At 36.9% G+C, this 14,365-nt stretch overlaps 1 protein-coding gene across 1 annotated transcript in view; it reads right to left on the reverse strand.

Moving 5' to 3' along the window:
* Positions 1-14,365, reverse strand: part of LOC104854754 (retinal dehydrogenase 1-like) — a 76,270-nt gene that overhangs the window by 56,169 nt on the left and 5,736 nt on the right. Inside the window, exons 3-6 of the mRNA XM_033757702.1 lie at positions 9,061-9,165; positions 3,430-3,570; positions 2,241-2,370; positions 621-682 (exon numbers count right to left, since the gene is read on the reverse strand). Coding sequence (XP_033613593.1) covers positions 621-682; positions 2,241-2,370; positions 3,430-3,570; positions 9,061-9,165 — 438 coding nt within the window. The remainder of the gene's footprint in view (positions 1-620; positions 683-2,240; positions 2,371-3,429; positions 3,571-9,060; positions 9,166-14,365) is intronic.

A 14,365-nucleotide genomic window follows, 5' to 3' on the forward strand; every position in this document is an offset into this window, starting at 1 on the left:
ATAAATAGATCTTTGCCAAAGGGAAGGAGACCAAGAGACGGAGGCTGTGGGGAAGGGAGAGGAGGGGATAAAAAGAGTCAATCACACTATGTATATGTACCCACTTTCCAGAAGGAATGTAATCACTGTGGTCTGCCAGCACGTACCAACCAAAAATAAAAATGTCTGCCAGGAATTGAACGCTTTTATCGCTACTGAGCCTCCGATGAGAAGTGTCAGAGGAGACAGAGTGGTGGAGTAGTCTGCCCAGCACATTCCCTGGAAGGGCTGTCCCACAGCAGAGAAGCCCAGTCCTCTCTGTCACGTCTCTCAAAGCGGGGCTCCTAACAATAATGCATAAGGCACGTTTTTTGAAAACAACTCTTAGAGGAAAAGGTTAGGGTTTTGTTGCAGGGATATCGAAACACACTCAAGAGATAATGTCAGTGTATAGCTAGATTTCAGTATTCCTTCAATTATATCCCAGAAATTCGGTCACAGGAAGACTAGTTTTGAAAGTCCTACTTGTTGAAATTCACATCACATTTAACCAGTAAGCAAGCATCCATTTGTTGTGGAGAAATTTTGTTGCCAAATTAGAGTTAGGTTTTCTTTCTTAATCGTACAGGAGAGCAACTTACAGGAATGATTTGGCCACATACACCAATAGGTTCACGTCTTGTATAAGTGAAGAAGTCTCCATCTGGAAAAGAAAGCACACACCCAGCCCTATAGAGAACTGAGGTACTTGACATTTGCAGGATAGAGGTTTGAAACTGATGAGAGAGGAAGACTAAAACAGCAATTAGACATAGAAAAGAATGCATATCGTAACTTACAGAAAAGAAATGGGAGCACTGAAATAGGAATTTGGAATGATAGTGCCATAAAACTGAATCAAATAAAGGAAAATATGCAAAATTAGAAAGGAACTGAAGGATAATTCCGCTCTTTGTCATTAGGGAGAGATGTTTTCCATAATATTGTTATTCTCAAGGTTGTATAGGACAACAAAGGGAAAGGAGGTAGGATCATATCTAGCTAAAATAAGAATCATATTCAAATGTATTTTTGGCAGCTCAAAGTTTTACCAATAATTTAATCCTTTTAAAAAGTAATATAATTTTTAAAATACTAAAATTAAAACTGTCTTTCTAGAAGGAATGAGTCTTACTGTTGACTTGCTCTGAAGTGTTGTTTTCCTTTGTTTACTAAACCAAAAGCAAGCTCTGCACATCCAGCTAAGAAATGGCCAATGTAAAGGACAATTCTTTTCTGTCCAGAGCTGACTGATTGACATGTTTCCGAGTGTGATGTGGTCATCCTGAGAGTATCATTGTTGCTTGTATTTCAGTCCCCACGGGAGGCCCCTGGCTGTCACAGCAAGGCTTGGCTTTCTGAAGACCATATGTACTTTAAATGGCTTTTTCCATCTGGTCTGAAGGCAAATATGGCGACTAAAATACCAACATTTCTTGGAATCTGTGGTCTCATTCCCCTCTTTTTACTTTCTACCACTTGTAACTTACCGGATGCTCCAATTAGAGTACAGATGCATGTTACGGACAGTTCTAATTGGTAAAGTTAACACATTTTTATAAGTTAAATTTCACCCTTACTATTTCCCCTATTGATGCTTCTTCATATAAAATATTTTTATATTTCTATTTTTTATGTTAATATATCACAGAAATAACACACACATGCACACTTGTATATACAAATTTGTATCTCAGGCTATAAGCACAGCCTCAGGTTGTTTTGAAGCTATTTGAAACAAATGATATGAATTAGTTCAGTGATTCTGGTCTAACTGTACTGAGTTTGAACGGTTCCAAATAACCACAGTTGTCTCATAGCGGAGCATGCAAAGAGGCTTTGATTACATTATGGAAAAGGTATAAATGTCACAATGGAAATGAAGCCCAAAATAATTAATGTCAGAGGGAAGCTTTGTTGAGTTTGGCCCTTAGATAGCTGCCTCCAATCAGTAATTATAGCCTAAGAATGTTTCTACTTTAACAGTTTCTAAAATATTCATGGTATTATATTCTGCCTGATTATGCTGAAACAATGTTAAAAATCATTTGTTGAATCTTCACAGAATTCCCAAGTTCAGAATTGTGTTGGCTTAACTTCAGGGGAAAATAATTTTGCTTTGTTTGGCTGGCCTCTTCAGGAGGGAAAGTTAGAAATTATTCAGCTCTGTAGTAATTGCCACACACCTGACTCTGTCCCGGAGGTCTCCCACTGCTCCTTACCTACAGGTATGGTGCGGCCCTGGATCTTGTCAGCCCAGCCTGCAAAGTAGCGTAATACTCTTATAGAGATTTCTACATCCGTCATATACGCAGTAGAAAATAATTGTCCAGCATTTATTGCCTCCATTGTCTGAAAAACAGATTGTTCTCTAAATTTAAAATTTCAGAAGAATTTTAGATGAAAATATATATGATGAAGATGCTGAGTATGCACTAGAAAATTTTAAGACACATAATAAATTTTAAATAATCTTGACTAATTTTATCTTTAAAAAAAGATTCTAAAATAGTTAAAATAGCATGTATATATATGGTCACATTGCATGATCTAGGTAAAATGGGTAAGAGATTCCACCTGCTTAACCTGAGGGCTCTTTCTGTCCTATTTGAGTGCTCTCTGCTAACTAACACTTGAAGACTTGATCACAATTTGAAACATCCCACTGGTGAGAGAATTGTGGAGTCTCCATGATCAGATCAGAACTGTAATAAGATTTTACCATGGAGACAATTTAGTGGTAGTGATTTTTAAGGATATTTCAATAATCACTTTTGGCACTCTAGGGGCCGAAGCAGGAGGATCACTACAAAGATTACATAGATTCTGTATCCAAAAAGTCATTTTAATTTTTGGATTTCAGATGAATATAGCCAATCTATTTACACAAGCAAAACATCTGAGCCTTTCATCTAAGAATTTTCTTTAGCAGTATTTTCAATTATGGAACTGAGAAGAAATAAAATTTATGTTATTTTGAATACCTTCAACAAAGTCGTTCAACAAAGAATTCTAGTAGGAGTTCAGGGACAGGTAACTTTGAGAGACCTAGTACAATATTCTAGAAGATTCACACATGTTACTCTGTTGAAGGCTCTGTGTGCTACCATGTTAGCTTGTTTAAACTCTAGAGTAAAGGAAAGAAATTTCTTTAATTTGGCTTAACTGAGAAATTGCCAATTCCTATCCTGTACAATCAGTTACGGGAGCAGAAGTTAACATCACCCAGAACTAGCAAGCAGGTGACTATGAGAGAACAACCCCCAGGGGTAACAGTCCCATCTGTTAGCTGGAGATGAAGTTTTTTCTGTTTTTCATAGCGTGTGCTTGTAGCGCTCACTAAAACCAATCAAGTTGCCAATTCAAACAGCGAATGCCTTGGATCTGTGCATCCGGGTTCCTTATACTCACTGCCAGCAGCAGTCGATCTCTTTCAGTTAAGTCAGCCAGCTTGTACAGGAGGCGACCCCTCTCTGAAGCATCCAGAGTACGCCATGGAGAGCCGATCTGAAAGGCCTGTCTTGCGGCCTTCACTGCTTTCTCAACATCTGCCTGTAAGTCGGAGGGAATTCAATTCAATACGCTCAACACATGCGCAGAGCAAATCCAATGGGAATAATCCTTTAGAACAGACTGTGGTTACTCATGAACACACACTGTGTCTCCATTAGCTCCAAGTCTAGCACATTCTACATATTCAACTACAGTAGGTAGGACTGACACCTGCTGATATTCTTTAGATGGGTGAGCTCCTCACACGTGACATGGGCTTGATTTCCTAGATTACAAATGTTAACAACATTTCAGTAGTTTACTAATATCTGAGCATTTACCATATTTTGGGTAATGTTCTAATAACTTTACATATGTTAACTCATTTAATTCTCAACCATTTCATGGAATTAAGATGTTTTCCATTTAACAGAGGATAAGAGAGTAAGATTTGCTCAAGGTCAGGAACTAAATGAACTGAGTTTGAATGGAGGTGCGCTAACAATGGCTACCTTGCTCTTTACCATACTTTCTATTCCTTTCATAATTTGACTCAATCCCTGCACTCAAGTTGCCTTCCCTCGTGATGTTCTCTGTTGCGTTTTTCTAAACCAAATCTACTACTCTAGTTTTTTCCTAATCATCCTTGGTTATTTCATTCCCTTACGTTTCCTTGTACCGACCCTTTCTAATTTCCCACAAATATACCTGCAATCAATATCACCATCCTTACATTACTACTTCATATGTTTGTTTTCCCACAAATAAATTGCAAGTGCATTAAATTCCAACATTCCTCTCACCTTCCTAGTTTTTGGCACAGGACTGACTACTGTGTGGAACTTCACAAATTAGGACCACACTACAGGCCAGTAGTTTGCAACGTTTTCAGAAGCTGTAATTCTGTTTCAGAATTAGAGTGAGCAGGAGGAAGTGACACTTTTTTTTTAAGTTGCTCACAATTAAGCTGAATCTTATTTAATGAGGAAGCCTCCCTCTTGGAGAGTTCTGGACCTCAAATTAATATGTCCCCACTTTAGCCTGCATTCAATTAAGAAGCTTCCAACTTACAAGTCTAAAAATTAAAGTGCAGATAAATAAAAATAGTTTTAAATACAGGTGGTCCTTGATGTTTGATTGGGTTGCATCCCCATAAACACATGATAAGTTGCAAATAGTGTAATTAAAAAATATATTTCATATTCCTGATGTAATGAAAGTCATGGTTTAGCCTCACCTGCCTTAGATGTGCTCAGAATGCTTAAAGATTATCTTATAGTAAAACGTTGGATGTCTCACTTAGTTTGTTAATGCCGTGTAGCTGGCTGGGAGCTGTGGTTTGCTGTTGGCGCTCAGCACTGAAGGAGGATATTGTTCTGCTTAGTAGTGCTGGCCTGGTGGGGAATCAAAATTTAAAATTCCAAGTATGGTTTCTACTGAATGTGTATTGCACTTGCATCTTACTAAAGTTAAAAATTGGGGGTTGACCTTTGTAAATTGTGGATCATCTCTATTTATAACCAAACTAAGGTTATTTGGAACAAGAGATTTTTTGGAGGTATAATCTGGTCTAAATAAGTAATGTAAACTACAAGCAAATATTCTTCACAGTAATTCATCACACTAGTGTATCTCACTATAAAAAACTATAAAACTTAGGAGAATGATGAATATATAATAAATATATATGGCTCTATTACTTGCCATACCTGACAAATGACTGTATATTTTGAGCATTGAATTAATCATATTGTTTATAATTGGACATTAAGTTCTACCATTTTCCAATTAAATTCACTAAACACTGCTTAGGGAAAGTGACAGAGAAGCAAACCATAAGGACCTGAGTCGCCAGCATGATCTGTGAACACCACAGCTCATCAGACACACGCAGCTCTGCGTTTAAACAGACCTGTGTGACACAGCTTTCATTTCAGTCCTTCTGCTTGGTGTTCTGCCGCTGGTCTTAGCCAGACATGGGCTCTCAGAGGGGTCCTGGCCCCCCAAAGGGATACGGAGGAACTGGCTGCGAGACAAAGTACTCTGCACGTGAAAAACAGTTCCTTAGAGAATGCTGCTAGAAATAAAGATATTCTTGTGCTGTGTCTGGTGAATTATGTCATCTTTCTCTCACATCTGATGTTTAATTTTATAGGAGTGTAAGTAGAGCAATGGTAGGGAATTTATAGGTTTGGAACAAGATAACCGAGATTTGTATTTAAATTCCTCCTTATTGGTTAGATAATTTTTGAGGCATCCAACCATCTCCTAATCAATCCATCCAACCATCTGTCCAGAAGAGCTGGTACACACAATCCACATATAGCATTCTCCTCATCAGTCTGCTGCTGATAGAATAATTCTACATTGAAGGGACTGATGTTTTGAAATATTTAATCAAATGGGAGGCACATACAGTCAAATCATCACCCCACTGTCGTATATTTCACAAGTAACCATTATCCCACAGTAGCTAAGAGGATTTGATTCCATAGACCACCTTACAGATAACTTAAATCCACACTGATAAAGTCTCTTATTTAAATTGACATGGAGTTTTCATAATAACCTACATACATTTTCACACATTCTTTAAATCATCTCTATATTGCTCATAATACCTACTATCAGAGAAATGTTATGCAAATAGCAGTTATGTTATATTGTTTCAAGAATGATGATAAGAAAATATATTTGCTCACATTCAGTCTAGACACCTCTTGGGTAGACTGAATTTCATAGTTCATGTCAGCAACATCACCAGGGCTGGTGGAATCTGCAGAGGAGGAATTGTGGACTCAGAGGGTCTACTCTCTTCTAACGTGAAACGCTGTGACACAGTCTTTAAAGTCCTGCTTTCTTATCTGTAAATTCAAGGTAAGTGACTTCACAAGGTCGTGTTGAAGATGAAGTAAGGTAACCCCTGATATACATTTTGTACATGAGAGACATTACATTAAATATTTCTGGATACTTATAATTCATATTATAATCCTAGAATTCAAAGTGACATTAAAATACTGTAACTCTCAGCAATTCTTATCCATTGTAATATAGTTCCGGTCATATCGCTCCTCTCGCAGGGTTTTGCTGTTTTACATTGCTGACAGCCTGCTCCTCCTGTGTTGCCTATTGCTACCAGGTTAATCTTTTTCATATAATTTTGTCTTATCACTTTCTCTTTCAGAGCTTATAGCCGTTCCTTTTTCTCTACAGTCCCAAGGCCAAACTCCTAGGCTTGGTCGTCAAAGTCCAATATTCTTGGGCTCATCTCTCCTGTCCAATATTTGTGTTCGTGTTTTTTTACTACCCTTTTTCACCCAGCTCCTTATCATCCCTGCGATTCCCCTGGCCAGGAATGTTCTACTAGCGCAGTCCTTTGTTTTCAAAATCCTACACATGTTTAGGCCTCAAGTATTATTCCAACATCATTAACTCCTCACCGGACTAATCCAGCTTGATGATAGCTATTTGTTAAGAGCCTGCTCAGCTCAAGGCACTGGGACACGATCTTTATGGCCCCAAGTTACCATAGTGAATTGCATGGCCCTTGTTTCCCAGGCGAGCAGACCCCATGAACATGAAATCCAGCAGTGTAGAGCCCAAATATGATCTCAGATCTGACTCAAATCTAGTTCTTATAGCTCTGCCGAGTTATTCAGATAATGTCTCCTTTGCAAGGAATACTTACTGCTATCTGTATTAAAGTTAATTTCTATTTATTCTAGGCCTAAATGGCAGTTAATAAATGTTTCCTAATTTGGTCAGCTATCTTTTAAATCTATCATTTTATCCATATATAACTTACATGATATTTATATCATAAATGAACTTTTAAGTGATTCCATTGTGCAACAAAGCTTTTATTATATTAAAAGCCATTAGGCTTAAAATGTTGTTGTTTTCATTGTTGATTGTTTGCTTGCTTCTTTTTTTTTTTATTTCAGAGCTACCATTTTTATTCAAAGATTAGCTTTATTAGAGATATAATTTTTTAATTAGCCTAAAAACAATTTGGTACATTAACTCAGATGTGGTAGCAGTAGTAACAAGCGTGCATACAACATTTAAAATTTTTTAAGTAAAGACCCACTTGCTGAGTATGTAGACAATTTGAAAGATAGGCTCTCAAATTCCTCCTAAGCACTGGTAAGGAGAGAGTGAACGCTTCAGCCACTCCCACATCGTACATTTGCGTATTTATTCACAGATGAAGAAAATAGTTATCAGATCTTTTACTCTTGTCATAAACACTGACTTTGATGTACATTTGCTTTTATCCCCAACTATTTGTTAAGTCATGCAGTAGAAGCAGTTTTCAGGATTAGTCACTACAGCCTCACAGAACCACTGATGCGGAAACAGTTCCCACCCATATCTGAACTTCTGTGAACTGCATTTGTTTCGGCCCTTCATCCCTTCTTTGTGTTACCACTGCAAGTCATTGCTAGTTCCTTTCTATTCACATTAAATCCCCAAAGCTTTTGGCTCATTATTTAGGGTCAGTTCCAGAACACTAGGTCTGCTGTGACTAAGTAAATTATAAGATCCTGGACTTATGGCCTTGCAATGCCAGGGTTATAGTCAAATACAATGTTCCACAACCACATAGAAAAAACAAAACAAACAGCCTTATCTGGGAAGATTCGAGAAGGCTTGGAAGAAGCCCATAATAACTGGGGCTTCATGCGCCTGACACTTGGAAAGATTTTATTAGCAATAAGTTCCTCTTTTCTTTCATGTACCAGAGTGGAACTCAGGACCTTGCACTTGCCAGGCAACTGGAGTGCCGCTGAGTTACATCCCCTGCCCACCTATATAATATTAAGTAAAGTATTCAACCTTTCTGATCTGCTATTTTATCATTATTTATAAATACAGCTAAAATAATATCTTCCTCTTAAGGTTTCTTTAAGTATTAAATTAATACAGCATTTAGAAATAAGAAGAATTGGGCCCGGGATTTAGATCAGTGGTTCTGCTCCCTGCCTCGCAAGTGCAAGGACCCAAGTTTGATCCCCCATACCAAAAAAAAACAAAAAGAAATAAGAATTGTCTCAGTACTTCGGCTGGAATGTAACTATATATATTAACTAGTCATTCAACTTGTTATTTTAAATGTATTCATTAATATTAACAATGATTTTTAATAAAATCTCTTGGCAGTATATTGCCTAAAATAAATTGTCTAAAAATCATATATAAATTTAAAAATTCATATAGCGAGTTAAAAAAAATAATGGTTTTATACAAATAAAGGTTTTCTTTCCTCTTTCAAATGTGATTAGAACTTTTCTATAAACTCTGTTTGTATAATAAATCTATTACACATTATTCCATTGGAAAACTACATGAAAAGAAATAACTACAATACCTCGACCATAGCAGCCATCATCATTACCTGATGACCAAGGGCCCTTCATGAGCTAAGTCTGCACCAAGATCCATGCGTTCAAGGCATTTATTGAATTTTCAGTGGGGTTTGGGAGCTCAGAATGGTGAGAATCAGAGGAACCTGACATAAAACAGAGCTAGAATTCAATAACTCACTTTATCTCCTTCTTCTACCTCACAAATTATCTCTTCCGTTGCAGGATTAATGACCGGAAATTTCTTGCCACTCACTGAATTATGCCATTCATTGTTTATGAAGATCTGCAGGGATACAGATAAAGTACATTAAAAGCTTTCAAGCATACCTTTGGAAATTTTTATGAATTTAAACTGAAACACCACACAAGGCCTAAAAAATTTTCCCAACTAAAAATGTCTTGGTTGTAGCTGACATTTTACATAGAAACACACAAACATATACACGTGCATGTTTGTTTGTACACTAAAATGAAGTGATATTTTAAAAGTTTCTTGAAGGTATACAGTTTTTCAATGCTTGAAAATACAGACTGTAGGAAACATTTTAAAAATGCTATTTTCATAAGAGCATCTGCTAATTTACTTGTTTTCAGGGATCAGGTACTAAATTCCTTAGTAATACAAAGAGCGTGCATGCAGAAAATTAGAATATTATTCTATGTGCACTACATGAGAACAGAAGTAGTAAAAACCATCAGTGTAATTCCTAATGTCTCAGTTTCAACTTTGCACCTCTGAATTTGTATTTCATTGATAAACCAATTTAATTTTCATTTTTCTTTCAATTGATAAAAATAACTGACAAAACTAAATTAAAGAATACCCTTTTACGTTGGATAAGGCTATAGTTTGTTTCTGACATGCTAGGATTTTTTTTCTTTCTTTTCATCTCTTTATTTCTAATTTATTCATTTCATTATTAATATATGAAGCAATCATAGATAACTATTAGGTAATCTGTAGTACAGCTTACTGACAACATGAACTAGTTCATTTAATTTTGAATCACAGATATTTGATAAATATATATATATTCTATCTATCTATTCTATCTATCTATCTATCTATCTATCTATCTATCTATCTCTATTTGGTGCCAGGGATTGAACTCAGGCTCTTGCGCTTGCAAGGCAGGCAGCAGAACCACTGAACCAAATCCCTGGCCCTGATAAATATATTTCTGAAAGAAGGTTGCCTTATGTGCTGGACTTGTATAAATATATCTTAGTTCTGATATCCATCCTTACTTGATACTTAAAGATAGGTATCAATAGCTCAATCCTGAATGTATCAAAACACCATTACCCAAGGTTTACGTTAGTCATTATGCTGATAACAAGTCAGTGAAAATTAAACATTTCCCAGTGATATCTATCAAAATTATCATATTATCCTTCACGAAGAAAAAATGTCATCTTTTTTCAACTTGAAGGAAGATAAATTTCAAGTCCTGACTGGGGCAGCTCCTATCAGAGTGAAGCAGTGCACAAGCTATCAGAAACACTTTGTAGAATCCCATCATTAGTCTTAAAATGCACTTACTTTTATGCACCCTTAGCCCTTCTCACTTAGTCTTTCTCTTCCTTTTTTTAAAAAAATCATTCTTGGTACGGGGGATCAAACTCAGGTCCTTGCACTTGCAAGGTAGTCGGCAGAACCACTGAGCTAAGTCCCCGGCCTGCTAGTCTTTCTAGTGGGAAGTGGGAAACACTTCAGTCAGTGTGTCTGAAACTCAGGTCAGTGAGTTTTGGCTACTTTACCCTTCTATTCAAGCCCCTGATCTCTCTCTCTTTCTCCCCCCACCATATAATTGCTAGTCAGTTTTCACACCTCGTTTTTCCTTCCTAATTTTTAAACCTCTCCCTGTCCCATATCTACCTCATTAAAATTTAATTTTTACCCCATTACTAGAATCTTCCTCGCCTAACCAAGTTCACTTTTCTCTGCATGCCTCGTCCGAACACTTTGTTGATTCTGTTCTTCAAGATCCTTAGCACGGCTGGTGAGGTGGTTTTGGATTTGGCTCCAAAGCCCTTTTCCAACCTGTGGTCCTGCTGTTCCCTTCTGCTACCCATCACTTTGGCCTCACTCTACCGTCTCCAGTGCCATGCCCTTCTTTACTCCACACCTTTATTCATTAGGTTCCTCAGGTGGGAGTTTTGCTACATTCTTCTTCTCCTTGCAATTCTGCTTTAATAAATTATCTCCTCATGAAGATTTCCCTCGTTTCTCCAATTGTATCTACTCTTTTTTTCTAAAACAATGTGCTACTATTTCAAATGATTGTTTATTAATTCTGCTTTGTGTTAAAGTTAAATATCCACATATGAGCCCATAAAATTTCCAATGAAAAACCACACACGTTGTCATACCTGTTAGATTTTTAATTCAACTTTTCAAAACTTGCCAATACTGCCTCCCGCTTGCCCTCAAAGCCATATGTCTTTATCTCTCTAACTCTGAATATGTAAGTATCATTCTGTAATAAATATACTTAGAATTCTACCCTTTTACAATTTAATTTTACTAAACAGAATAAAAAGAGAACATATAGAGTTGATTTTGTTTTGTTAGCCTCATAGTGAGACTTTCCAGTTTTTACTTGAGTCTTTTTATCCTTAGATTTGTGATAAATTTCTGTTTGAAATTCTGAATAATATGAGCTCAATATATTATAGCTTTGTTTTATTTCCTTCATCTGATTTCTTGGTGAATACATCATTGCAACATGTATATACCATCTTGTTTTAGTATCAGAATTGTGGATCTAAACTGTATGTAAAATTTCTTCTTCAGATTAAAGTCAGTTAATATTAGTGTAAATGAAATTTACTTAAGTAAAACTCAGTTCATTTATTATCCTTCATACCACCGAGGCGCTGATCTGCAGATATTCCCAAATCACCAGCCCCAGCTCTGCATCGCACACTCCTAACCTCTAATAGAGGAGAACATTGTGAACCCAAGTGTGTTTGAACTTATGCTTACATTACCATAATACTGAATGGTCACACTCTGTTTTGTCAGGAAAGTTTTTGTCAAATAATGAGCAAGTATGAGAGATGCACTTTGGAAGATACAGGGGGAAATGTGAGGTGAGTTAGTCTCGGCCCTGCCTCCAGGAGTGTGCAGTCTATGACTGGTGGTGGCCTTGTAGAGATGGGGGCCTGAACACTAACCCCAAACCGCTCATTTGTCTCAAGTGCCAACACTCAATTATCTGAATACTGAGGGTTTAGTTTATATATAAAAAACTCATACACTAACATCTTTTGTCTTCAAAGAAAAACAAGTACCATGCATGCCGTATGTTCACCACGGCTGATCTAAGAGGAGCAGGTAATTATATGGAGAGCAGCCAGTAAGGCTACACTATACCAAGAGCTAAAGAAGCGCTTTAGTTAGTACATTGTATAGTGAGACTCATGGGAGAGAAGAAGGTGGGCTGAATGAACACGTTTTGAAGGATAGAATGAGAGAGGGTTGGTCATAAAAATGAAAAACAATGTGCAAAGAGAAGGACCGATCTTGTGATTTTCTACAACAGAGTAAAGAAACTGCCCCACACTGAGCGCTCCTGTTGAATCAAGTCATAGACAAGGCCTGACAATGAATATGAAGTTGGTTTGTGGTGAATTTTGATCCCCCCAAGTAAGAGGCTTGAACTATATTCTGAATCACATGGATGCTTTAGAAATACTGATTTTAGAGTACGAAATATTCTTTGATGTAGAGACGCTAGAGTCTATGAATTATTCCAGAGTCTACTTTCATAAGCCAAGAATGAGATCAGAAGAGTCTAGAGCAGTAGGCAATAGTAGCCTGAGTTAGGAATTAGTTGTATAATTCCACAAGCAAATCTTTCAGGAATAAGAGAGAACAGAGTATAGATAAAATGATTGCTGATTTAGCTGTAAAGGCCAGGTATTTATTTCAGCATTGTTTTCTGCCCCTGAGCTGTGGAGAATTTAGGAGCTACCTTAATTATCTTTATTATATTTCAATTTTCTTATCTTTACATTGCCATTTGCCTTTTAGCTACCTGTATGACCATATGTATTTGAATAATTACCATCCTGTAATTACATTTCGTGGTTATATAGGGTAGTCTAGGGATAATGAATGCTTATCATAATACTTATGAAATCTGTTTTAGATTTGTGGAAGTAATGTATCTTGATAACAACCTGATTTTCTTTTCATTCTTTTTATTGAGTTTATTGGTACAATCTAGGTATACAATACAGTTATGTTCATTATTGGGATCTTGTACCTTTACATGACAGGTCTTGGTTTTCATTTTTCCCCCTTGTCCCTGCCTTCCCCTCACCCCTCCTCCCTTCCCCATTTACAAACACTTTATTTCCATTTTTTCAACTTCTCATATGTTTTTCTTTTCCCTTATTACCTTTCCCCTACCCTTCCCACTTTCCCCTACACCTTTAGTCCTTTTCTTCCTATTTCACATGGTCAGTTATCCCATTAGGATCTTATGTACTATTATAGCTTTTCACACCAGAGAAACTATTTGGTATTTACACATGTGTGACTTATTTATTTCACTTAGCAGTATATCCTGAATATATATCCATTTTCCTATGAATAACTCTAATTTCTCATTCTTTATGGCTGAATAGTATTCCATTTTATAGAAAAGAGACTTTTTAAAAAAAATAATGATTATATTCACCATAGGGAGCTGGTACACAGAACACATTTTAATTCTTTTTGCATTCCCTTCTCCTCTCTCTCTCTCTCTCTCTCTCTCTCTCTCTCTTTTTTTCTTTTGGTACCAGGTATAGAACTCAGGTCCTTGCACTTGTGAGGCAGGCAGCAGAACCACTTAGCTAAATCCTCAGCGAAAACCAGATTTTCTGTTTCCTGTTTGAACTGCTCCTTGCACTCAGTGCCAAGTTTGGAAAAAACAAAAAAACAAACAAAAAACAAAAAACTTAAACATACCAAATAACCAGGTTTCCTTTAAAATTGTTTTCCTTTAAACTCAAGATACTGAGTAACTGGTTTAGACAGCCCCATTTCTAATGGTTCATTTTAAAATCCATGAAGCAGGTAGCTGCTGGACAGCTGAGCAAATTCCCATGAAAGGCTCAGGATGGAACATCATTCTGGCGACCTGTTTGGGACCCCTCCCAGTCAGGAGCTGTTTTTCTTCCTATTTCCAATAAATGCTCTTCCAACTTTCAACTTTTTGTCTGTGATTTAATTCTTGAATTTCATGAGTCAACAGCTAGGTTTTACATGGTTTCTACGGAGTCAGCTGTTTCAGATTTGAAGGCGCCTCTAAGATTGATAGGAAGTAAGACACTAAATGTGAAGTGCTTTTTCATTTTTCTTTTTTCCTCTGTTCACAGTACGCTGTGGTTAACTGTGATTACAATGAAGAGGTGAGATTTGCACTCCTGCTTTTACTCAGTAGCTTGTTTCTATCATTCTCCTGGAGTTAGAGCAGATTTGGGGAACA

This window comes from Fukomys damarensis, unplaced genomic scaffold, assembly GCF_012274545.1.
Source record: "Fukomys damarensis isolate Sample0158 unplaced genomic scaffold, DMR_v1.0_HiC HiC_scaffold_31, whole genome shotgun sequence".
In the NCBI taxonomy this organism is placed as follows: domain Eukaryota; kingdom Metazoa; phylum Chordata; class Mammalia; order Rodentia; family Bathyergidae; genus Fukomys; species Fukomys damarensis.